At 37.0% G+C, this 25367-nt stretch overlaps 1 protein-coding gene across 7 annotated transcripts in view; it reads left to right on the top strand.

The window, feature by feature from the left end:
• LOC127811298 (ubiquitin carboxyl-terminal hydrolase 25-like) overlaps window positions 1-20362 on the top strand; it is an 81224-nt gene extending 60862 nt beyond the window's left edge. For 2 of the 7 annotated variants that reach the window (XR_008025636.1, XR_008025637.1), the window contains 2 exons: window positions 17527-17679; window positions 19349-19482. Coding sequence is in view for 3 of the 7 variants with exons in the window: in XM_052351031.1 (XP_052206991.1) it covers window positions 19349-19469 (121 nt within the window). In the remaining 4 variants the exon portion in view is untranslated. Of the gene's footprint in view, window positions 1-17442; window positions 17680-19348; window positions 19483-19657 lie in introns of those variants that run through there. The other 5 variants (XM_052351031.1, XM_052351033.1, XR_008025633.1 and 2 more) reach the window with 4 other exon arrangements.
• The last annotated feature ends 5005 nt before the right edge of the window (window positions 20363-25367 follow it).

Here is a 25367-nt window from a genome sequence, read left to right on the forward strand (position 1 = left end):
TTTCTTGAGGACAAGAAATTTTTTTAGGGGGGGGGGGGCTATTTTGTACTTTTGGCTTGGTAGTTATAGTAGTTGTACTGATAGCAAGCTACTATAGGTTGTACATTTGAAATGGTAGCCTCATTGGTGCCAATTCATTAACTACTGCCTATGTTGGATTAGTATATAAACTAATCCAGCTGAATAAAAGAGTTATTGTAGTACATTTTGTCTTTCTCTCTCTCTAACTTGCTCATCTCTCTCACCAGTTCCTGTTATTTCTCTTTCTCTGATTTTCTCTCCAATTTCTCCCTAAGTTCTACCCTAAATTCTCGCAATTAGCAGAGAATTTCCCTGTCAGATTTGAGGACCTGACATGCATTCACTAACTGTTTTTGGCTGTAGGTTTTAAAATAACATATCGGGCTTGGGTTAGGCTAGGTTTTAGAACTAGCTCTCACATGGGCTAGGCCTTCAATTTTACAACTAAAGTTTTTGATTGGTCAAAGAATGTTTCATGTCAGACTACAAAGAAACTTGTAGACGATTGGAGAAATTGGGAGAAGAATGAGAAGAAGAAGAATTATAGGGAGGGAGGCTCATGCAAGGTAGTCAAAGGTGCTAGGAAATTGGCCGAGGCACTAGGCTAAAAAAGTGCTTTCTTGACCAAAGCAAGGCTCTAAATTTAAAAAAAATAAAAAATATAATTAATATAAAAAAGATAATCAGACAATATAACATATAATACTAACACAAAATATATGTTATATAACAAATGTTCAATTTTTATGTAAAAGATAAACAATGTTAAATACTTACAGGAAAGCAAACAAACATACAATATGATATAAGTATTCACACAAAAAATACAAGTTACATAATTTATATAAAGTTATATAATATATAATAGTAACTTACAAACAATATTTTATATGAAGTTATAATTACTTTATTACAGGCTTACAGTTGTAGCAAACATATATAACTCTCTTGTTGCAAATATTAACTAAATATTGACTAAAAATCTAAACCAAAATATATATATATACATACATACATATATTATAGAGCAAAATAGTGACTGTCAAGCAACAATTAGCAAACTTTGAAAAATTAAAACACTGACTGAGAAACAGTGCAACGGTGAACTAAAAGCAAAATAAATAACATACAACACAAGGAGAAACCAAGTGCACCTGCTTTTCTTCTTTCATTTTACTCTTTATCTTAAACTGAGAAACCTTTCACATTCCTTCTGCAGCCAGGCTTTCACTTCCCTTCAATTTACCTTTTGATTTTGATTCATTACAGCCTAGGCGAGCACTTGTGGTGCTTAACACCTCAATAGAGGTGGTTGCTTAGGTGGCACCTGATTGAAAGGGCCTCACCTAGTAGTAGGCAAGACGCTTCACTAGAGTCTTACATCCCTTGAGTGCCTAGGTGAGCTAGGCGCTCACTTTTGACTACGCTAGGCTCATGTTACTATCGAGCATCCTCATCAAGACCAAATCACTCAAAGTTGGAAGTAGTTGAGTGTTGTCGTGCACTATATATCTGCACTATTGTACAACTCTAATTCACATGATGAACAACTTGACAACCAACCATAGTTATCTTGTATTTATATTGATATGACATGGTTACACTTTGACACTTTTACCCCAAAGCTAGATTCATAAGTTTATGAATACATTATCAACTACTATTTTAAGGTGTTGAAGATCAAAAACTGCCTCAGGAGATCAAGGACAAGGTTCTCAACATCCATGACATTGGTTCTTCTTGTGGGCATTGTCACATGCTTCTTATGCTTCTTGGATTGTAGATGATTTCATCATTTTGACGCAACGTTGTTTGGTGTCATAATTTGCTCAAATACTTCCTATAGGGAGCTTCTTCTCAAGGTAGAACTGAAGGGAACAGGAAGATAAGCTCTAAAAGATTTGGAAAGGAGAAAAAAGAAACACGAGAATATACATATTAGTATTATTTTCTTTTTAGAATTTTCAGATTATAGTAAGTTAGCATTTGTGGTTGCTTGTATCACATCCCACCATATGTAATGTGTGAAATTCCCAAGCCTTCCTATAACCCTCTATTGTCCTTAGTGAAGACACAATTTTCCATGTGGCATGGCCAAAGCCTCTCCAAGTGTCACAAGCACAATAGATCAGCCTAATGAGGCAATTTGTGAAATACTTTTCCTATATTCAAGCAATATTTTTGCGAGGAACTGCCTTGATCAACCAATATGCACAGAGTGTCTCCATTTGTGTCAGTTTGTCTCGTAATACTTGCCAAAGCCAATCTCTTGGGCACATTGGCTTAGTGTTATCTCGTATATGATTCTTTTTAATATCTTCTTGTTCCTTTAAGAGAATCTTTAGTGCATCATCTCAAAATATCTCCTCCCAATAGTTCTTCTTAATGTCTCCTTGACATACCTCTACAGTAATCTGTCTTGGATATCTCATCTTTGAATACCTATCTGAGACAAGAATTAGAGGTCACTCTTCTCTAAGTACACAATCTGGGACTTTTGGATTGGAGCCTAGAACTAAGGATGCTTACCCACTTCGTTCCCACAATGAAAGCAATGTCTCAGCTGGTCATTGGTATAGAGGCACCGGAAGATAGTACATATTCTCTTAAAAATTCAAGATCAATTATGATATGCCACATAACTCACAATGGCTTCCCTGTATGGCTTGCCTTTTAGTGGACTAAGAGCGCGAGATCTAACCTAACTTCATTTTTCGATCTTAGAATGGATGCACAGAATCCAAAGCTATTGTATCCACCTTAACAATTAGGTAAGCCAAGTAAGAAGTCAAATAGGAAGGACTCTTTCTCGCTAGGACTTCTGCTCTCACTGACACCATCTACGGGAAGGTGAGGTGGCCTGCCTTTCTTTCTAGCCACCATGCCATACGATTCGCCTTAAAGCTTAAAGATGGAGAAGGGGAGTAGTAGTTATATATGGTTTTACAGTCTTTGTTGGTCGTTATCCGATCGAGCACTCTCTTTTCTTTGTCTAGTTCTGTCGTACCAAACAAGACTAACTTCTTACCCATCCGCGAAGGGTTGTGAGTGAGGTTGAACTAGATACGAAGAAGGAATCTATATTTGTGCATAGAAGTAGCTGGCCGCTCAACTCTTCGAGCACAATGTAGTGGGGGTTGGTTCCAATTCGACAAATGTAGAATGCATGGTCGAAGGTCTTGTATAGTAGGTAGCAGGCGTGTTCGTTTTGGCTCTCAAGCAAGAAATAGGCGATGCACCATCCTTACTGCTGTATATGTTGATCTTGACTTGACAGATTCATCCAATTGAACCCACACTCAAAGGAGGACCACAAGCTCGAGGCTCGACGAACATCAACATGTTGAAACTTCTTGGGGTTAGTAGTGAAAGGAGCCTGACATTCATCTCTTCATTCATATTCATAGTTGACTCTATTAAAAGAGGGACTAGCCTTATCGTGGTGATTAGATGACACGTCTAATGTGACATGTTCCCTCCCACTTATATGATCAATGGGATCAGTCAGCTAGAGAGGTGGGCTATTCTTTTTGCAGAGAGACAAAGTCATCCCTTCTATTGACTGAACCCTTAGTTCTCATCAACATGTTATGAAGCTCCAATCTTCTGTGGGTCACCATTACTTGACTTAGAAAGGCGAACATCTAGGCAAGGGAAAGCACAGTGTTCCTGGTATGGCTTTCTTTTTTCATGATATACCAATCAGAATCAAAGCAGGATGCTTGCTAGACTGATAAGCCAGAGGGAGGAGGGTCTTTGATGGGGACTTCCCTCCCTTTTGAGGGAAAAGAAGATTTATTGCTTCAAGGCTTCGCACATTTCCAATGCTATGAAGTTCTATTATTATTGTCCTATGCGGGAGAGGTTGGATAACGGATGCCTCGATGATTGGTGTAGTGCTCAGTTGAGGCTTGTTCGTTTGGACTGCCAAACTAGATGGTAGCATGATTGAAGCCCAGATTGTGTGATTGTTCGAACGGGGTATTGTGACATGGATAGGTCCATTCAACCATCCATGTTTTCCTCCACTTTGGTGAGAGGTATGGCTTGCTAAGGTTGGGGGGCATTCAACTCAAAGAATTACGTAGGTGAACATGAGTCTTGATTCAGCCTTATACAGAAAGGGCTATTATCCCAAGTTAGTCTGCTAAGTTTGCTCCGGAGGAACTATTTAATATAACAGATGCATTCTCATCTGAACCAAGAGATTCCCTTTCTCCCGATTGTCTCAAAACCACATTTCTCGAAACTGCATCCCTAGTTGAAGATGTAGAAAGAGATACCAATTCTCCATCGGCGAGATCCAACCGAATAAAATAATAAGGAATTTTGAATAAAAGCACCCCAATCCCCATATGAAACGGCAGACGCCTAACTAACATATCCCCTTTCTCTCGAACCAACTTATCCTGATCTTTCTCACAAATCTTAAGTCAATAGAATAGGGCTGTTGGCTTGGCTCAGTTAACATTAAGAACTAGGTCCATCTGTCCCTAAAAAAGAAGTCTAATGGGAAGAGGGCTAAACTTAACTCGTGTACTTCGGTGACCTTAAGCAATGTCTGGTCAAGGGGATCAAACACATGCATGGTCAACAAGCATGGTCATAAACAAAGCTTAGTCCATGTTTTCGTAGCTGTTGGTATATGGAATAAGCTAGTCAGTCAAATGGAGGATAGGTGGCTTGGTTGGCAGACAAGGATAAGACTTGAATCCATTCCCATCAATTCAATGAGTTATCTTCTTTTTTTTTTTTTGGAGTCTTTTCTACGTTTTTCATTCATTCTTGTTCATTTTTCTTCTCCTTGGTATCGAGGCTTCATCGACGTTGAGAATACCAAGTTAACAAGTTTTCCTTAAATAAGACCAAGTCCATCGGTCGGTAATAGTTTGATTGACTAGCTCTAGAAATCCCCTCCCTTTCACTATTTAGGGGTAGACATTGCAGTCTACTTGGGCTTTGAGCATCAACATAGTAGAATGATGAAAAGTAGCTCAACTAGCATCCCTATCACACTCAAGTAGCTAGCGAAGGGCACAACCCATAAAAAAAAAAGATGTGACGTAGTGTGGCACACACGAAGACAAGGCTAGCGTGTAACGACTTCAAAATTAGTCCTACCCCACCCGCTGCCCTTGGCAAGGGTTTCAATCCTATGTTATGTTATCTATGAGGGCGGTGAAGGGGTAGCCCTTGCGACCTTTCTTGTCAAAGATAAATATTGAAGATGGTTCCACCGGTAGTTAACCCTTTCGCTTCCCTCATTATAGGTAACCCCTAAGCTAACTTTCTTTATATGTGTGATGACGATCCATTTTCATTTTTAGTTTTGGTTTTGCTACTGCTTCCACTTCGACTGAAACTACTTGCTATGTACCCCTTCACACTCCTGGGCATTCATCCAAGATGGGCTAATCCCGAGGAAGGCAAGTCACAACTCTCTCATCTCCTTTTTGATTGAAAGCAGTCCTCAAAGGCAGCTGGGGGACATAGCAAGAATATAAAACCAAAAATATCCAAAAATGTTTTTCTTAGTTGAAAGTCCAAGAATATGAAACCAAAAATATCCTAGGTGTCAATGCATTTGGACCAACAAGCCACATGTTCTTGCTCTAATAAAGATTCTCCTAGCCCATGTGCTAACTACATTCCTCCCTTACATATATAAAGAGGCATTATTTCTTTCGCAAGATAGACATGAAACACACTAACTAGGGATGCTCTATTATATTGGTTGTCTTAATCTCTCCCTCCCTCTTTAGAGGGTTTTGTATTCTTTTGGTTCTCAATGACAATCCTTACTTCCTAGATTTGACTTAACTCTACCGTGATCAATTAATCCAATTCACTGAATGTTCTATTTTTCCTTTGTTATTTGGATTATACCTTGTGATGTTATGTAATGAGAAAATAGCCTATGTTTGTCATTGATTTGATATTAGTAAGATTGTTAATTGGCTCATCCTCTTCGTGCTTCCTTTCGTTGGGGGGATCGACTCTAATTCTTTCTTCTCTTTTTCTTTTCTTATTTTGCTAGTGTTCTTCTCTTCTATACAACACCACTACATGTACCCTTATTAGCTTGCACACTCCCAAGACAAAATTTTTTGTGCATATCATCTAAATTGACATAAATACAATCCAAGATTATTGGTGTGAAACCACCCTCATACGTTTGAGAGCTTAAAATTTCTTTTGTGAGCTCTATCTAGGTCTAGCTATTTCCATGATCCTTTGGATCTCACATGTTTAGTTGGGCCTGTTTCTAATGAACATGTGTCATGACCCTAGGAGCAATAAATGGGTAATATGGTAATAAGCTTATAATAGTTAGGAGATATTTTACAAGTTGTTAGAAGCACATGGGTGCTGCTAGGAATCAGTTAACATCTAGCCAAGGCCTATATAAAGGCTACTTGTAAGAGATTGGATATGATATGTGTGAAATGAAACTGAATTTCCTTTCCTTCTAATTTCTCTATCCCTCTCTTGTTTCTTCTCTAATTCCTCTCCATCTTCTACTAAATTCTTCCCCCTCCTTCAATTCTTCAACTCTGATTTCTTCCCCAATTCCTATCACAACCCCAACTAACCCTAGGGTTGTGACAAATAATATCAGAGTAGTTCATTCCTTGGTGATTCTCTCTATCAAGAAATTCTGATAGTTTTTGGTTGTGACTTAGACTACTCTGGTTGTCATTTCGACGATGTATTTCTTGACAGTTTTTGGTTGTGACTTAGACTACTCTGGTTGTCATTTCAACAATGTCCGATTGAGAATTCTAACTAGCAGATTCCGAACGAGCAAGCAATTCTCGGACTAAAATCTTTCAGACGCGAAGCAGAGGTAACTACAAGGCGTAGTAGGGCGGTGGTTGGGTGAGACAAGAGTGAGCAAGCAAGTCCAACAATCGGCCTAAGACAGAGTTATGAGTGAACGAAATGAACACCAACCTGATCGGGAGCATCAACTGATTGAGTTGGGAAGGAGACCGACTAAGGAAGGCGGGTGAAGGCGAAACTAAGCTAGGCAACTTCGACTGTGATTCTGGAGCGATTGAGTCTGAGTCGGTGATCCTCGACCTTGGGAGGCAATAAAGAGTTGACGGTGATCTTTGGTTTGACGGTGATTCTTGATGGTGATAGATCTGATCCTTGATGGTGATTCTTGGTTCAACTGGAAGGCAATGAAGGGATGGTGGTCCATGACCATTGAATTGCGATTGAGGCGAGTCGACTTGAAGGAATTAGGGACAACTCAATCCTACTGAAACCATCGAAATTCATGGAACAATCTCCTGAATCAGGTTCAAAATTTGAAAGCAAGTACTGGAAAAGGGTGCAACAAGTGATTCATGAGGTGTTATCCAAGTCAACTCCATTGAGGATTGCAATAGAGCAGTCTGTGGCCTTCGACTTCTCCTACTTCGGTTGTTTAAGGTCTCACATTGAAGGCGGAAGCAAATCTAATGCTTAGCAGTTCATTTTGCTAGGGATTGATCCATAATGAAGCGGACAATTTTTGGAAATTGATGCAAAGGCCTGGGGTGATAGACGACTATTGTAGTGCTAAGGATTGGAGTTCGAGAGGCGGAATTCATCGGCAAGTTAGCCAGGTGAATTCCAATCCGTTTAGGCTATTACTGGCTAACATGGTTAATTTCCAAGTGATAGAGCAACCCTCGGTTTGGACGTGTGAATTTGGGAGGCGAAGCAGGGTGGAAAGAGTTCCAGTTTCTTGGCCTGCGGCTGGTTTCGCTTGTGAAAGTTCTACCAAGATAGACAATATACACGTGAGGCCATGAGAGACTCAATTGCAGCAGAAGAATGTTGCATATTCAGTGGGGTGTCCTACTCGTGAAGCCAGGGGAGGCAGTGCACACATTAGGCAATTAGAGCCTCGATGGCAGCTGGAGAAGGCTTCATTTTCAGTTGGCAACAACAAGAATCATGAACAGTTTCGCCAGAAGGATGAGGAAAGATTAGATAATGAGTTTAGCCGAATTGACAAGAAAACCAACAGTGGGATACATCAAACTTGTAAGGAATTTGGACGTATGTTACACGAACAGTTGCAGTTGCGATGATACCTACTAAGAAGTATCACAACAGCTTTCCTGTTGAATTCTTTGAGGATTATCGCAAAAGTCTTAATAAAGATGAATTCCTTAAAATGGAGCAGTCAAAGGAGAAGTCAAGAAGGAGGGAAACGAATTCACTGCCAACCTCCAATATGGAGTGGAAGAAGTATACCGGTTTCAGCAAAACTATCAAGGAGGAATGCAACATCAATGATGAAATTGGTGGTGAATGGCATTACCCAGAGGAAATCAATGAACAGGTTAATAGGGCAGCAAAGACAAAGAGATAATTGGATATTTTTTAAAAAGAAGTTCATGTAGAGGAAAATTCTAGCAAACACAAAGAAAAGGAGTTGCTGGATTATTTGCATATAATCAGGAGATTTTGACTAAAACTTCAACCAATATTAAGGAAGTTAGCTTTGTAAATGAAGCGAACAAGTCAATGGAAACTCAAGATTCCAAAGATGAAAGTAGATTGGATGAGGAGATTGGGATAGACCACACTTTACAAGAGCAAGAAGCTGATGATCTCGATGATACACAACCTAATCTAGCTATAAATCATGTTATGGAAGAAGGTCGAGATGGAGGCCAGGTGTCAGTCATTGAAAAATCATTGGTTGGAATTGAAGTTGCAGCAGCTCCTAATGCTAATTCTCACATATAGCCTTGGTATGAGTATCCAAGGAAAATCTACAATCCTCCATTGCTGCATTTCGAGGATGATGTTGATATTTTTTCAACAAAGCATGGCTGTGGGTTGAATGGGAATACAACAAAGACAACTAGGGATGAAGGTCTGCCACTTTTACTTGTATTGGATGGTAAAGAACTACTAACGGCAGTCACAGACACAGTTAATTCTTCCTTTAGACTCCAAGTTTCAACTGTTAACCATATCAGGCTGGGTGTGGCTGATCACGCTCTTCAATGGAAGACCGAATTTGATTGGACAGCCATAGAAGGAGGTGGTCGTATTGGGCTTGAATTCGATTAAGTTTCTCATATGGAAGTTTTGGGGAAACTTAGGCCTGGGATTGATCTTGGGCACTTAAGAACGAGGAAGAAGAAGAGGCCTAGAAGGAGAAAGAAAGTAAAGAAGATAAATCAGATAGAAAATGTGGGAATTGGATGAAGCAACGGCTATTTGGTGCAAGTTCTTGGGGATAAGAACTCTCTCAAGGAGGGGGGAATTGTCATGATCTTAAGAGCAATAAAGGGGTAATATGGTAATAGGCTTATAATAGTTGTTAGGAGATATTTTACAAGTTGGTAGAAGCACATGGATGTTGTTAAGAATCAGTTAACAGCTAGCCATGGCCTATATAAAGGCTACTTATAAGAGATTGGATATGATGTGTGAAATGAAACTGAATTTCCTTTCCTTTTAATTTCTCTATCCCTCTCTCGTTTCTTCTCTAATTCCTCTCCCTCTTCTACTGAATTCTTCCCCCTCCTTCAATTCTTCAATTCTGATTTCTTCTCCAATTCCTATCACAACCCCAACTAACCCTAGGGTTGTGACAAAGGCTGACTGTTAAAGAAAACTCCCTTATTTGTGTACTTTTATGTCATGGATAACTTTGACATGGTGCAGTTTGCAAATATTTAAAGCAGTAAAAAATAGTTTCCAGTTTGCTATCTCCAATTTTCTGTAAATTGATTTTGTATAGAAAATTTGAAAAACGCATTCAAATGTTAGAAATACAGCAAAATAATTTCTAATCAAGAAATTGGAACATATGTTTAAAAGAGAGATGTTTTAATTTCTTTTGTGTAACTTGTGTTGGAGAAGGAGATGATTTGGGGAAAATTTTTTGGAAATTGAGTTTTCCAAATCACCAAATTAATAAGGGAAACGTAGAAAACTCATTTTAAGTGTTTCCCAAGTTTACTTCAATTTTGGAAAACTATGTTATTCCTAATCTCCACTTTCTGTTTGGAAAATTTTTGTAATTGAACAAGTTTTCTAATTTTCCAAAGAACTGGGGCTGTTTTCCACAACTAAACAGCCCCTTAGTTTTCCCTGAAACATGGGAGAGTGAAAAAAGAAATATATTCAACACATACTGGAGCCCATCAACATCCAGCAATAGGAGTATGAATGTGTAGAAAAAAACTTGACAATACTGCATCTAAGCTTTGTGTAGGGGGAGGATCCAAGCTATATCAAACTATGAGGGGAAAAACATGTCAGATTTATGACAAATAGAAATGGATCAAATTTCATTTGCCATTATCTTTCCAGTTTTAGGGATTTTGACTTTCTCCTATGGCTAGTTCTTTATCTTCTGCAGTAGTGGCCTTTAATCTGAACAATCTCGTTTAGTCATGGTCTAAAAAACAAAAATAGTTTTTTCAGAACTAGATAAATGTTTTGAAAACTATTTTTTGATATTCTGCAAGTGTTTTTAAGAAACACTATAAGATATTTTTGATTCACTAAAAGTCATTACATGAATTGAAAATTTTGTGAAAATAGGGACATTTTTTAATGTTTCATTGTTTTGGGTCTGGGTTACAGCAAAAACAATGGAAAGCCAAGCCATAAAAACCATCACCAATAGATTCCTTGCATTGACGCTATCTAGATTTTGATCTGTATAGGTACTACTCTTTATGAGTTATTGGCTCTGGGATCAAATCAAAAGTAAAATAATCAATTTATAGATATATTCATCATCCCAAATGAACATGAAAAGTTCTTTCCTGTATTATGTGCAAATTTTATTTTCTTCCTAATTTTTGGACTGGACCTTTAGGATGGTAGATTGAACCTTTTGACAATTATAAGAAATACTGATGATAATGCTGGAAATTTTACACCATCAATATCCAAATTGATGGAGATTGCCATGGCGGCTGGAACAAAGAACTCTTCTTGCAGAATCCGTAAAATGGAGGTTAGGACTGCCTGGCCATTCTTGGAACCGCCTTCCAATGTTTGAGTCCTTACCGGTAAGGAGCCAAGATGAGAGGCAGCCATAGAAGAAAAGCATATAAAGCAGTAACTGAAATGTATTTAAGGAAAAGAAAGTGTAGGAGAAAGAGAGAGTTGGAGGGAATAGAGATATTGGAGAAGTACTTAATTGAATTTAGAATGGACCCCCTTGTATTTATAGGCTTGGTTTGGGCCTCCTCCAGGTGAGTTACATCTTAGCCTTGATTTGTGTGCCCCCCCCCCCCCTCTTCCTTAGCTTGATGTAATCAGATTAAGAAGGTAGAAGAAATTCATTTTACTTGCTGGGGTTACGAGCTTTGAAGTCTGTTACACTTGAGTTTATGATAGAATCTGAAGTGCCAAAGATATACTACTAAGGGGAAGGCAGTTGAGGTTTGTTACTCTGGGCTTCCAAGAAAATCCATAGAGGTGGAGCAATGTTTATTGAAGCATAGGCAACCAAGATCCATCTGTTACACTTAGAGTTTATGATAGAATCTGAAATGTTAAAGATATACTACCAAGGCGAAGACGGTGGAGGTTTGTTACACCCTGGGCTTTTAAGAAAGTCCATAGAGCTAGAGCAACGTTTATTGAAGCATAGGCAACAAGATTTGGAGCACCAAGGTTTGTTACACTTGGACTATATATGAAGATTTGGTGAGAGCACAGAGGTTTGTTACACTTGAGCCTTCTCAGAAAATCCATAGAGTTGGAGCAACGTTTATTGAAGCATAAACAACCAGATTTGTTACACTCGAGCTATACATGAAGATTCAAAGCACGAAGGTCTGTTACACTAGGATTGTATATGAAGATCTACAACAGAGGTTTGTTACACTGACCCATATATGAAAGTCTACATTGCTGAGGTCTGTTACACCAGTAGCTTTGTGAATCATATACTCCATCAAGGTTTGTTGCACTTAGGATTTGTTGAACATATACTCTACAGAGGTTTGTTACACTTGGGGCTTTGTAAACATATATTCTATTGAGGTTTCTTGGACAGTTTGATTTGTGACTCGGAGCGCATGTAATTGAGATGCAACTTAGAGCGTGTGCAGCGTTGCTCGAGGTTGATTCAACTTGAAAATTTGGCATTAATCAACTTGACTTGTGCCTACATCCACTTATTAGGCAAAATCTATATACTTTTCCTACATTAAAATCCAATTAACAAATACTATAGGAAGATATAAGTGTAAACATCACTAAGCAGGGGAATAACCCCCCAAGTCGTTAACATGTTAGGGAAATGATGAATTAGATTTTGGAGAACCTGAAGCGAATGAATCAAAAGTGATAGGAGCAACCAAGGCTTAATGTACTCAGTCCTTGTATAGGAGTCCAAAGATGTCAAAGAACCATGTTCATATTGCTTAGGAACAAAACAAAATGGCACTCAGGCCTAGATCTCAGAGGAGCATAAGATATACAAGCATCCCCTTTTTGATCCTTAACATATGTTATTACTACACTCTTGAAGAGAACATGTCCATTCTTAAAATATGAACTCTTTCAACCTTTTTCACCTTTAACCCCTTCTCCGAAGCTAAATGAAGGGAAACTTTATAGGTGAGAGCAAGGTTGTTAAAATTGAGATTTTAAATGGGATCGAAACAGGGTCCATAAAATTGAATCGTAAACTCGGATTGTAAAATTGTAAGATTTTAAAGACAATTAAAAATATTTTTTAATGTATGCAAATATATATTCAGAATGACATAATTCTATAAAAAATAAATTAATATTGCTTAATAACATGATTATTACAATTTACAACCGTATTCCTTATGAATAAAGTACATGTATGTACCAATTTTAAAATAAATTCATCTATTAATTTAAAAAATACAAAATAATATGAAATTTCTAAATATTAAGTCCATTTTTTATCATCATTCATCCATAATCAAAATTGTAAATATTAATTTATATATAATATAAATTCTCATAAGTCAATCATAACCTAATATAAATAAATACAACACACATTGTTAAACATCTAACAAAAGTATCCGAGTTTACAGTATTGAATCGCGAGTCAACTCCAATTCTATGAAAATTCGAGTTTATAAGCAAGTTGACTCATTTAAAGGTACGTGACTCGTCAACTCGTATGAGTTTGACAACAACGGGTGAGAGAACCTGGGTTATTTTCATTTTTCACCATTTCATCCTTAGACATGCTTCCTCATATGAAGTGGCAATTGCTTCTCTTTAAATAGTGATGAAACATATGTTGCACGCTATTGGGATGTAAAGTGGTTATTCTTTATACTTTGTCATTGCCTTCTTTATGACGTTGAAGTATAGCCCACTTAGTCTCCAAAATGCAAGCTTTGAGAGTGCTTTTTCTTTTGTGTCACATCATCTTCCCATGATGGTAGAGCATGAAATAATCTTTCTCCAAGGCATGCCATTGCATACTCTGCCATCATACGAAAATGGCAGAGTATGCATTTGTTACTTGTTAGTCTTCAAGGCTCATCATTTTCATATCATGTTGGAGTATATATCATGTTGGAGTATATGTTGACCCACATCTGGGACACACAATTTCCATATGATAGTGGAGTTCATGTTAACTCAACTTTGAGATGCGTCATTTCCATATGATAGTGGAGTATATGTTGATTCACCTTTGAGACGCATCATTTCCATATTATAGTGTAATATATGTTGATTCACCTCCCAAACGTATCATCTCCATATGATGGCAGAGTATATGTTCTTTCACCTTCTAGACACATCATTTCCACATGATAGTAGTGTGTTGGAATTTTAGAGACATTGGTAGCTATCAAGTTAACGAACAAAAGCTGAAAAAAAACATGAATGTGAAAGGTTGTAATCTCATTTTATTTATTCATATCATCATGCCTTTAAATAGGCAATACATGTCAATTGAATAACAAGAAAATAAGATTTATTGTTGGATTTAAATTTAAAAAACGAAATTATCTCAACCCACTAAATCAATAAACAGAATTTTGATCCAATCAATCCACTAAATCAGTAAACAGATTTTTGACCCAATCAACCCACTAAATCAGCAATTTTGAATCAATATTCAACATTCCTCCTTGATTCAAAGTTGCAAAACTTCAACTTTGTATGGAGCACTTCTCTCCAAATTTCCTCCCAATTGTGAAGCACTTCTCTTCACTTCTTGATGCACTTCTCATCACAATCAATACTTCCTTCAAATGTTGAAAAAAAAACAATTCAATTTCAAGGAGCACTTCTCTCCAAAAAATTCTTCTTGGTGCACTTCTCACCAACTAAAAGAACGTTTCCTCTTCGATTGTTGTAGTATTGTTGCCAAGCGAAGGTATCTCTCTTTCACTTTCGACCCACTGCCATAAACTGAGACCTCTCAAATGAGCTTTCATTTTGGCAGCCCATACTTGATAATTTTCTCCATAAAAAACTGGTAGTGAAAGAGATGATGTGTTGGTGGAAGCCATAGAAATAAAAAAGGCGTTGATGGGTTCTCTCTCACAGACCCCTTAAGATCATTGAATGCTCTGATACCACTGTTGGAATTTTAGAGACATTGGTAGCTATCAAGTTAACGAACAAAAGCTGAAAAAAAACATGAATGTGAAAGGTTGTAATCTCATTTTATTTATTCATATCATCATGCCTTTAAATAGGCAATACATGTCAATTGAATAACAAGAAAATAAGATTTATTGTTGGATTTAAATTTAAAAAACGAAATTATCTCAACCCACTAAATCAATAAACAGAATTTTGATCCAATCAATCCACTAAATCAGTAAACAGATTTTTGACCCAATCAACCCACTAAATCAGCAATTTTGAATCAATATTCAACATAGTGTATATGTTGCTTCACCATTGATATGCATCATTTCCATATGATGGCAGAGTATATCAAAAATGCACACAATTATTGGCTGAACCAAATTTCATTTCGTGCTTCAGTTGTGTGGTTCTTTAAGATAGAGAAGTAATTTGAGATGTGTCACGTTGAAATCATCATAAGATCTCTTCTTCTAAAAAAGAAGCTAGAGAAAATTTAACAAAATTTTTATTTTTTTATACAAGTGAAAAGTGTTTGATAATCATATTCTTACCATCATTAAGAGCTCCAAAAGAACACATAAAAGACATTATACAAATCCAATACCAATAAGCTAGCATGCATGTTAACAAAATTTTTATTTTTTTATACAAGTGGAAAGTGTTTGATAATCATATTCTTACCATCATTAAGAGCTCCAAAAGAACACATAAAAGACATTATACAAATCCAATACCAATAAGCTAGCATGCATGTTACCACCTGGCGATCTATTAGGATTTGACCTCTATAAGCTTATAACGCAAAAGTTGAATACTTAAACTACTCAAACCAGTTTGAAGTTCCAACATCATGTTATCCTTTCCATTGCTTTTAAATAGTTATGAATTCCAAATGTTGGGAGGTTTGACTGCAATTTACTAAAGGATATGATCCATGAATACAATTCCCCTAAACTTCCAATACCAGTAAACAAAATGACAAAGGTCTACAAGGTAAATCAAAATCATATCAAGTCTATTCAAAACACATTTATATTAAATGAATATACCAATCAGAATTGCTTGGGCGCCAAATTTAAGAGAGGGACCAGCTCAGAATTGTGCACAAGTTCAAGAAACATGTTTTGGAATGGATTCTAACCATTCACTAACTCACTCTTAACAGCCTTAAAAAGTCTTGAGGTGTCACCCGTTTTGAATGTGGATACTGGGTGTATAATCACACAAAAATTCGTTTTAAAATTCCTTCATTAAACTGCCCCAAACAGTGGTGCCAATAGTGCCACCCGAACATAAATTGCTGTCCAAAAATATGCAGAATTTGTGACATCAGATTTGTGTCCGATTTTAAACCACCAAATGATGCCCAAATTAAATACTAAAAACGTCATTTTAATCACTAATATGGGGAATACCAACCCACAAGAATTTGCTGAAAAATAGTGTCAACCAATCCTCCAAAACTTGAGCCAAACATGACTCCCCGAGAAACCTGCCAAAGTGTGGACCAACACCTTTAATGAACCCTCTTGGCCTTTCCGTGAATCATTATGTGCTGTTCTTAAACTTCGTCACCCTTAAGGTCCTACACCTAAGACATGCCTTAAGACACATGTTCATGCCTCCTATTGTGATTTTATCTCTTTGCAGCATTTTTTTTTTTTTTCCGGTCAGTTAAAACCCCAAATAATTAATAACAAATCTCAGCAGATCATATAGCAAATTATATATCAATAAGAAAGAAAATGATTGGTAAATATAAAGTAAATTAAACTAATACAACTGTGTGATTTATAGGAGATATATTGGTTATTTATGTGTTAACCATGGCAGTGGTTCAACAAGCAATAATCACATATAAGGGCTAGCAGGTCTTCAGCATTTACTAAAATGAAAATTAAATAAATAATTTATTAATAATCACATATAAATTCTGCACATTTTTGTGCAGAACATTCCCGGAGTCTAAGTTTAGGTCTATGTTCAACCTACCAAATGATATCCAAATTGAGTACTACAAATTCCATTTTAAACACTGTCACGAGGATTCTATATCCACAACAAACCATTTAAAAATGGTGTTATTTGACCTTTCGAAAGCTGAACAGAACAGTGCCCTTTGTCAACCCTGTCAAATGTGGCAGTATTGATGAACTCTCACAGCCTTCTGACAGTGTCATTACATGGTGCTTCCAAGCTCGATTGCCCCCACTCTATGGTTCTATACCTAATCCATGCTTTAAGACATACATTCATGTATTGTATTGTTATTTTATGTCATTGTGACATTTCGTCGAACACCTTGAAGGCATCTCAAAACCTATACAATTTCTGATAGCCATTTTTTTTTTTTAAATTTCCACTCTCCAGCAGTAAACCTCAACCGAACAAATTCAAATGTGATGGGGCATCCCATATGCAATACACAACATATTATATGTACTAGTTATGGCAACAATGCAAGGAGATTGAGGAAATGATAGTGCCAAATTAAGTACCTTGGAACTCTAGAAAAAAAATAAGTGTACCATGTCTGTAGCTTTCCTTTGTTACAATCCTTGATCCACTGCACATCCTGACTTGATGAGCTCTCTACTGCCTCAATATAAAGTGCTGTGAGATTTTATGGCATTGATGAATGGAGATCAAATAGTAAGAAGTGATCAATGTAGTTAATTTAAGAGAAACTGCTATTTAGCATAGATGATGAGAAAGATTTGTGTCTTTGGGTTAAAAGCAGCTGCCATAGTTGATTTGAGTCAACTCAGCAATTCAACATTGTCACTAGTACTGAGTTGGCTTGTAACTCATTTAGAAATTTTTGCCAATGTCTTCAAGTGCTCCAGGATATTCCAACAGAATCAACTATTTCGTAGGCTTCGGACAATTAGAGTGTTGCTCAATGTTGTTGGCATTCCCCAGGCATGATGACAAGATCTAAGCCACAAAAATCTGTTGATCTGAAAGTGACTGAAGAAAGGAGGATTGGTGCATGGAGAGACCCAAAGCATGAAGGACCGAAGCTCAAAGAGGCAAAGTTTGGTGAATTGAGGCATGTGGGGTGGAAGCATAAAGGTTTGGAATTTCCTTTCATTGAACTGTAACTTCATGTTGCTCAAGAAAATTGCCGCTTCATCGAATCAGTTTTGGTAGCTTCATTTTGTACCCATATAGAACTTCACAATATCGTTCCATAAACTCAAGAGTTTAGAATCAGACATCAGTGCCACTGGTTACAGATTGATGCTCTTTGCCCATTTTTTTCTAAAAGCAAAGCCACCTCCGGCGGTGTTTGAACCTTTCAACACTCAAATTGGAGCATGCTATTGTTAGGGCCATAAAGCCATTTCTATAGCTTTCCTCTGTTGTAACCTTCGATTCTTGAGGACACACCATTGCTCTAGCATTTGCAATCGCTGACACTCGATATGGAATTCAACCTCAACAGCAAGTCCAGACTGTAAAAGGAAATATCCTTAGTTCATGTTTTCATGATGAACAACATCCTTTGCACGGATCAAAATGTTAAAGGCACAGATCTCATAGAATTGCTTAGAGATGAATGATCTAAGACTACAAGAGTGAGGAACAGGAATCCCGCTGTTGTCTCTATTGTGAGATGATGGCAATTTAGGGAAGATAGTGATCGAGGAGCAGTACAGAGGCTTTGACATTTCCTTCGAACATGTGTACAAGATCCAAATGGCTTGGTCAATCCCCAACACTGAGCTTTGGAAGAACTTGCGAGCTTCAATCTTGCAGAAGGTAATCAAGGCATACTGGAACTTTGCCAGCAAGAACTCTGCCAACAACAGGTACAAGAAGTATATGGCAGATGATGCCAAAGAATTACATCTTGGATCTCTTTAAAGAATCATTGGCAGTTGGGTCGCAAGATGAAGAATTGCAGTGACAACTCTGAGAATTACCTCCTACTACAGATCTTTTTGACAAAAGTTATTCTAATGGAGATCTTTTTGGCACAAATTGATCAATAGTGGAGATCGTGATTGTTGGTCACTTTCCGTCAATTCAAACTTTCTCTACAAGTTGATTCCCATAGACGACATCAATGATGATGTCAAAAATTGCACCATCAATATTCGAATTGACGAAGAGTGTTGTGGTGCCCGGAATGAACAAGTCTTCTTGTTGGATCTATAAAATGGAGGTTAGGATTGGCTAGGGCTCTCCTGGAACTGCCCTCTGATGATCAAGTCACTACAGGTGAGGAGCCAAGAGGAGAGGCAAGCGTAGAAGGAAAGCACATAAAGCTGTAACAAAAATGTAGAAGAAAAAAATTACAAGTGTAGGAGAAAGAGAGAATGGACCTCCTTTTATGGGCTTGGTTTGGACTTCATTCAAATGAGTTGGATATTAGCCTTGATTTGGGCCTCTCAATTGGGCCTTATTTGGGCCCTAGCCCCTTGAATCTCATCACTGCATGAACTGTTAATTGTTACATAGTGAACAGGAACCACCCAGGGATCCTTCCAAAGTGATAAAATCATAGACTTGACTCTGAATCCTGTTGTCCAACATACTTGAGAGGTGCGCGTTTGGTTTTGTTGATTGAAAAATAAATTTGGTGGTCTCCATCAGATTAGAGAACCTTGAATAAACTTCGATTTTTACTTCACTAGAGATAGATCTATTATTATTTTTCCATTTTTTTTGTGTAAAATTTCTGCTCTTTCATGAGCTGGAATATCTGATATATGTTTTTTCTACTTATGTTCTGCAGGAAGTCGTTGACGATAGATGCCAAAAGGGAATTCATCTCACGGATCCCTGAGTCATTGAAAGAGAGCCTTATTAAACGGCTCGGATCATTTAGCCAGGAAAGACAACCCTCAGGTCCTTGAGCAATTTGATATGGTATGTCAATGAATGATAACGTCAATTACTTTTCAATATTTTTAACATGGAAGATAGAGAAAAAGGTGTAAAATAGGTGTTTGTGAGCTTTTTTTTTTTTTTTCATTTGCTCAATTTTAGTGTCATGTTTATATTATTTTTAACACTACTCTGCATACTTAATGATAATTCGCAGTCCCTCGATTTGCGTTGGATGCAGATTCAGTATATAACCTGTACCACTGGTTTGCCCTCCGTCTATCCACAGCATCTTCCACCACCGATAACTTGGGGTACACACCACATTATGCAGTTTCAAGCTCATGATGCAGCATTCAAGAGGGAGGAGGTTCTATCATATGGCCATTCTCAATAGGCAGAATATAGAGAGACAGGTGCTTCACTGGTCCAATTTTGAGAGGAGGACCTAGTTCGATACCCTCTAGTATCTTTCCTATGATCTTGTGCACGTTGGTTATGGTAGAGGGCAAGTTCAGGATTCTATTCATTTTGTATGATATCCGTTTTTGCTTTATGGTTAATTACAGAACACAGTCCTCATTTAGCAGATGCTCAACAAATTTTTTTTACTAAAATGCGGTCGGATTTTACACTCTGGATCTCTATCCCTATCCCTATCCGGTCATTGAGGTTTTCTGTGGAAAAATGTGTTACTGCTCTTCCAAGTATGTACTTGAACTTCCCCGCTATTAGGTATATTCGATTTTGCTTAGTGAAGTGAAAAGGAGAAGGAAGAAGGTCAAGGAAATTAAATGAAGCAACAAAGTTGTATTGCCGTCGTTTTGTTCCTTTGCCTGTGTGAAACGGGAGATGTTTACGTTGGAGACTTGTTTCTTCCTATGAGTAGTGGAGTTGGTAATTTCAATTACCATTGGGCTTATTCCTTATTGTTGTCTTGTCTTGTGTTATTAAAGTAATTTTAAAATAATATTTGATAATTGAGTGTGTTTTACTTATTAATGTTAAAAATAAGTAATAAACTCTAATCTTATTATAAGTTGTTTTGTTTTTATGCTTTCGCCTTTTAGCAGATTAATTTGATTTTTATTTTTAGTGAAATAATTGTAATTTAAAAGTAAAATTGTATTTTATTAAATATTGTTTTCTTAATCATCAATGAAAAAAAAATATATTAATTTCTATTTTTCTTTTTAAAAAGGTAATTGTGCTTTAAAATAACATCATGCCAAATAGGCTATGATAGGCTCTTAGGCCTATGGACTTCTACACAGGCGTAATCAAAAGTTGGTTGAGGCTTGCCTTTGGTATAATTTTTAAGGAAAGGGTAATTTTCAAGTTGCATTCTTGGAATTTGTGGAAAAGGCATTTGTAACATCTCATAAATTGAGAGATTAATAATAATTGTAAATATCAGCATTAAGGTTATTATTGTTTATTTGGGGATTTAAAGAAAAAAAATAATAAATTATGTTGTTTTGTGGAAATAGAAAACTTAGGTAAGTAATGAAATTATTTGTAAATATTTATAAAAATAATAATGGAATTAATTAGGTAATAATTATTAATTATTGCGTATAAGGTAGTTATTTATGGGTTTAAAGAAAATATTAAATTGTTTGTATTAAAAAGAAATTAAGCCAATTAATAATTTTTTGGGGAGTATTTATGAAAATAGGAAAATAAATTAATTTAGTGATTTATGAAAATTTCGGGGTGGAAGTGTAATAAGTGGAAATGGAAGTTTGGGGGTGTAAAATCTGATTTTTGTAAGCTGTTAGGTAGGCGTCTTTAAATATAATGGGAGGCGCATTATCTAGTGAGATTAGCCAGCTCAGTTGGCACGCTTGCGAGGGATGAGGTCGGTGTTGAGTTCTAACTTAGTCAAGAGGGGGGGTGAATTGACACCTTTTAAAAACTTTAATGCAAAACTTATGCACGCATATATATGAGAAAACAAATTTAATATAAACCAAAATTGCAGTTGAGAGTACGGGAGCACTTAAATACTAGATGGATAATATGATATCCGCCAGCTGTGCTAATATGTGCTTAGATCCAATATACTCTTCAAATTACAACTTGGTGAAAAACATGTGATTTGAATGCACACAATAACAAGACTTTAAATAAACCAAATGGAATATTGAATGAGTACAAAGAATGATCAATTAAAGCAAATCAAAATATAATAGCCAACAAGAATGTAGGCCTTAGGATTTGGCCACACAAAAACAAAAACAAATAAGTATAATCAAGCAAGAATAAGTAAAGAGTGAAGAGAAGAAGGACACAGCGATTTATAGTGGTTCGGCCCTTATGGCTTACATCCACTACCTAAGGATTCCCTTCCTTAGGATTTTCAATCAAATCCACTATATGAAACTTTTCTTACAACCACCAAAGCCTTCACTTGGCTTCACCACCACCAAACTATTTCTGGAGTCTCACACTCACTAGTTTGGATTTTGTACGCTCTTTACAAGATACAAGAATAGTAGAGATTGAAAAATAGGGTTCTCTCAAAAATAATACAATGAAGTGTAGAGAAGTCTCTTAGTTTTCTCTCAAGAAGATAGAGGAAAAGAAAGACTTGGAGAGAATGAGAATCTTGGCTAATGATGTAGAAAATGATAGGGCTTCCAAAAGTTGTTCCAAAGTCTTCAAGAGACCCTTTTATATAGTGCTAGAGAAGGCTTTCCTTGATCAATCTCAGCCCTCCATGTGTCAAGTCTTCAAGCCAATCTCAGCCCTTCATTTGAATTCTTGATTTACCTTCCATAATCAGCTAACTTGATTGATCATCAAGATCTTTGACTTTTGTTGATCTCCAATCAGCCTTAAATGAGCAAATCAATTCCAATAATGCATGACTAATTTTAAGAATTAAAATATCATCAAAATCCTTCATAATTCGTGAAAAATCGACCATAAATAAGAAATAATAAATTCTGACTTCTAGTTGAATCTTCAATCACCTTTGATTGTGCAATTGGCCCCTTAGCTTCCATAACAAGTATAGCTAATTTGAAATTTGAATTTAAACCTCCAAATGGTGTAAAATCCATCCAGATATTCTCAAATAATGAAGCAAATTTGTCCAATAATGAAGATATCAATTATAACTTCAAAGGCCCTTAATTGATCAAGTTTCCATACTAAAAAATGTTGACAACAAGAAGAGAATCAATTTGTGTAGCTAAATATATGCAAAATATCCTTAGAATATTCTCCCATAATGAAGATATCAATTAGCTATAATGAGGATATCAATTAGTCATAATGAGTACGATAATTGATTCATGATTTGAGTAGAGGATCCTTTTAATGAGATAGAATCAGCAATAAAGGAAAGTAATATCAATCAAGGTTTACCTTTCAAACCTTAATTTCCTCCATTAATGTTGAATAATAATGCTGAATCTTTAACTTCTCCATTTGAATGCAATTCAAAAATTCTTCCATATTTAACTAAGTAAAGAAGCTTCTAAGAACCTTTAAATTTACTCCATGATTCTCTTACCATATTTAGACCAACGAGAAGATGTAACCTTGATGAGTGTGCTCCATGTGGCTGCCATGTCATCAAAATGCCACATTAACAATGCCATGTCGCCAAGTTACATATATGGCAACTCCATATAGTGGACTACTCCAATCTCCTCAAAAACTTCCATATATATCTTTTGAACTTCTTATATATGAACAAGGATTCCATATACATATATCTTCTAGACTTTCCATTCCAAGAAAAACTTTCCATTCATAGCTCAAATACTCAAATTTCTAGAAAGCTCTCTAAAAACTTGTTTCCATATATAATGAAATCTCTATATAAGTATAAGAAGTTTCCATATATAACCTGTGTCATGAAATCACTAAAGAATAGCTTTGTAAGCCTTATGAAGGCTTCATGCTTTGTTAGAACATAAAATATAAATTCACATTCACACATGCCAATCATCAATCATCAAAATCTACACTCAACAGTCGGAGGTCGCGGGTTCGAGCAGGGGAGAGGCGCGCATTTTGGAGGGAGTTTTGGCTGATTTTTCAGCCAAACCTTGCCCAAAACGGCGTCGTTTTGGGCAAGGCGATGGGCAGCCTGTGCTGGGGGCTCTCTCCTTTGTCTTTTTAAAGGCCGATTACAGTGGGTGTCGGGGAAGGTTTTAACAGCAAATAAGGGAACAAAATTCAGAGAAGAAGAAGCAACACTCCGAGGGAGAAAATGAAGGAAAAATTCAGGAAAAATTTTGGGAAATTCAGGTTAATTGGGATTTAAATAAATAGGTAAGTGTGGTAAATTATGTGAATAAATTTGTATGGTTTAGAATTTAATTTTGGGTACGATTCTGTTAATTTTAGGAGATTATATTTTATTTTGCAGCGTGTATTAATTTAGCGGCGTGAAGGCGTATAATCACTAAAATCAACTAATTAAAGGTAAGCTCTTTACTCCCTTCGTGATTCTCATTCGATTTATGAATTTTGTGTCCTCCCTCAACTCGATTTAGTCATAGAAATTAATTGTGATCGTTACAGTTAATTATCGTGCGAATTTTATTAAATTAAATTAAATAGGAGACTTCTGAGGTTTAATTCTGTAAATGCTCAGGGGGTATTGTATTGCCCCTACTTCATTGGGAATGATGCCGAATCTGGTTTGGGCTAGGTTCTTAGTGAGTCAATTATGGTTGTGAGTACTCTCTGGGGTGAGTTGTTGTAATCGGGAGTTTTGGGGTTTTAATTGTGTTCCGAAGTCTTGGGGTTTTATTTGTGAGAGTCGTAAGGTGTGGGATATACAGCTACTAACCATTGATCGTTGGGTCGTGGCAGTTGATGGCTGGATGTATGGGCGTCAGTTATCAGCTGTTGTGATAGATTATAGACAGGTCGACCAAGCTGGTACCACCGAACGCCCACTTTTGGTGTTGTGTCTATCATGATTTGGCTATAGTTTTCCTGTGGGCGTGAGTGGTAGTGACAAGCGGTGTGAGCTATCGTCCTGTGAGGTAACGTATTGACTATTTGTGACACTGGAGCGAACCATCATCGGGTTGAAGACGGCGGTTGATCGGTTGTTCCTAGTCACGGATTGTCGACTAGTACTTGATCACTGTCGACCGATTCTGCCACTATGTGACATATCGTATGACATTACAGTGCATGGGCTCGGGCTTACATTCATTAGGGGTCATGTTTTGTATGTATAGGGAAGTGTGCTCATTGACATGACCCAGTTGGCCTGTTGAGTGCCAATTTGAGTACATTAGGCGAGCATGTGCATTTAGAGCATTTTGCATGTGTGGGTTCTTATATGGGCATAGTATGGCCTGATGCTTGGCTTATGGGGGCTTTGTTATCACGTTAATGATGCAAGAGCCATTGCATTTCTTATCTATTGCATCGCGTGGTTACCGTTTGACTTGGTATATGATTGTGGCTTGTGGTATGGAGTTGACCCTTGATAGCTATGAGTGTGAGCTGGGCTCCAGATAGCTATGACACGGGGACTCCGGTGTGTGACTGTGATGAGAGCTTTGGGCTAGTGTGTATCGCGTTGTGAGAGCCTCGGGCTCATGGGCTTTATGCCGGCTAGATCATGGCTGTGACAGGTTTGTATGCCGAGACTTGGGTGTCAGGATGTGCATTTCTTATGTGAGCCCCAAGGACTGTTAAGTGCATTGTTATATTTATGTGGATTACGGGATTCTCTATTTCACAGTATGGTATGGCATGTTCATATGATGCATTGTATTTTGTTCAGGTGTATTCTGGGTGGGATGTATCCCTAGCATTGTTATTGTTATGTAGCGAGGTGTACTCGATTGTGGTTTACTTCTGGATTAACTTTGTCTAGCGAGATCTATGTCGAGTATGGCTATTTCTGGTTTTGGTCTGTCTTACCTGTTGATAGTGGAATGTGT

This window comes from Diospyros lotus, chromosome 10 (assembly GCF_014633365.1).
Source record: "Diospyros lotus cultivar Yz01 chromosome 10, ASM1463336v1, whole genome shotgun sequence".
Taxonomy (NCBI): Eukaryota; Viridiplantae; Streptophyta; class Magnoliopsida; order Ericales; family Ebenaceae; genus Diospyros; species Diospyros lotus.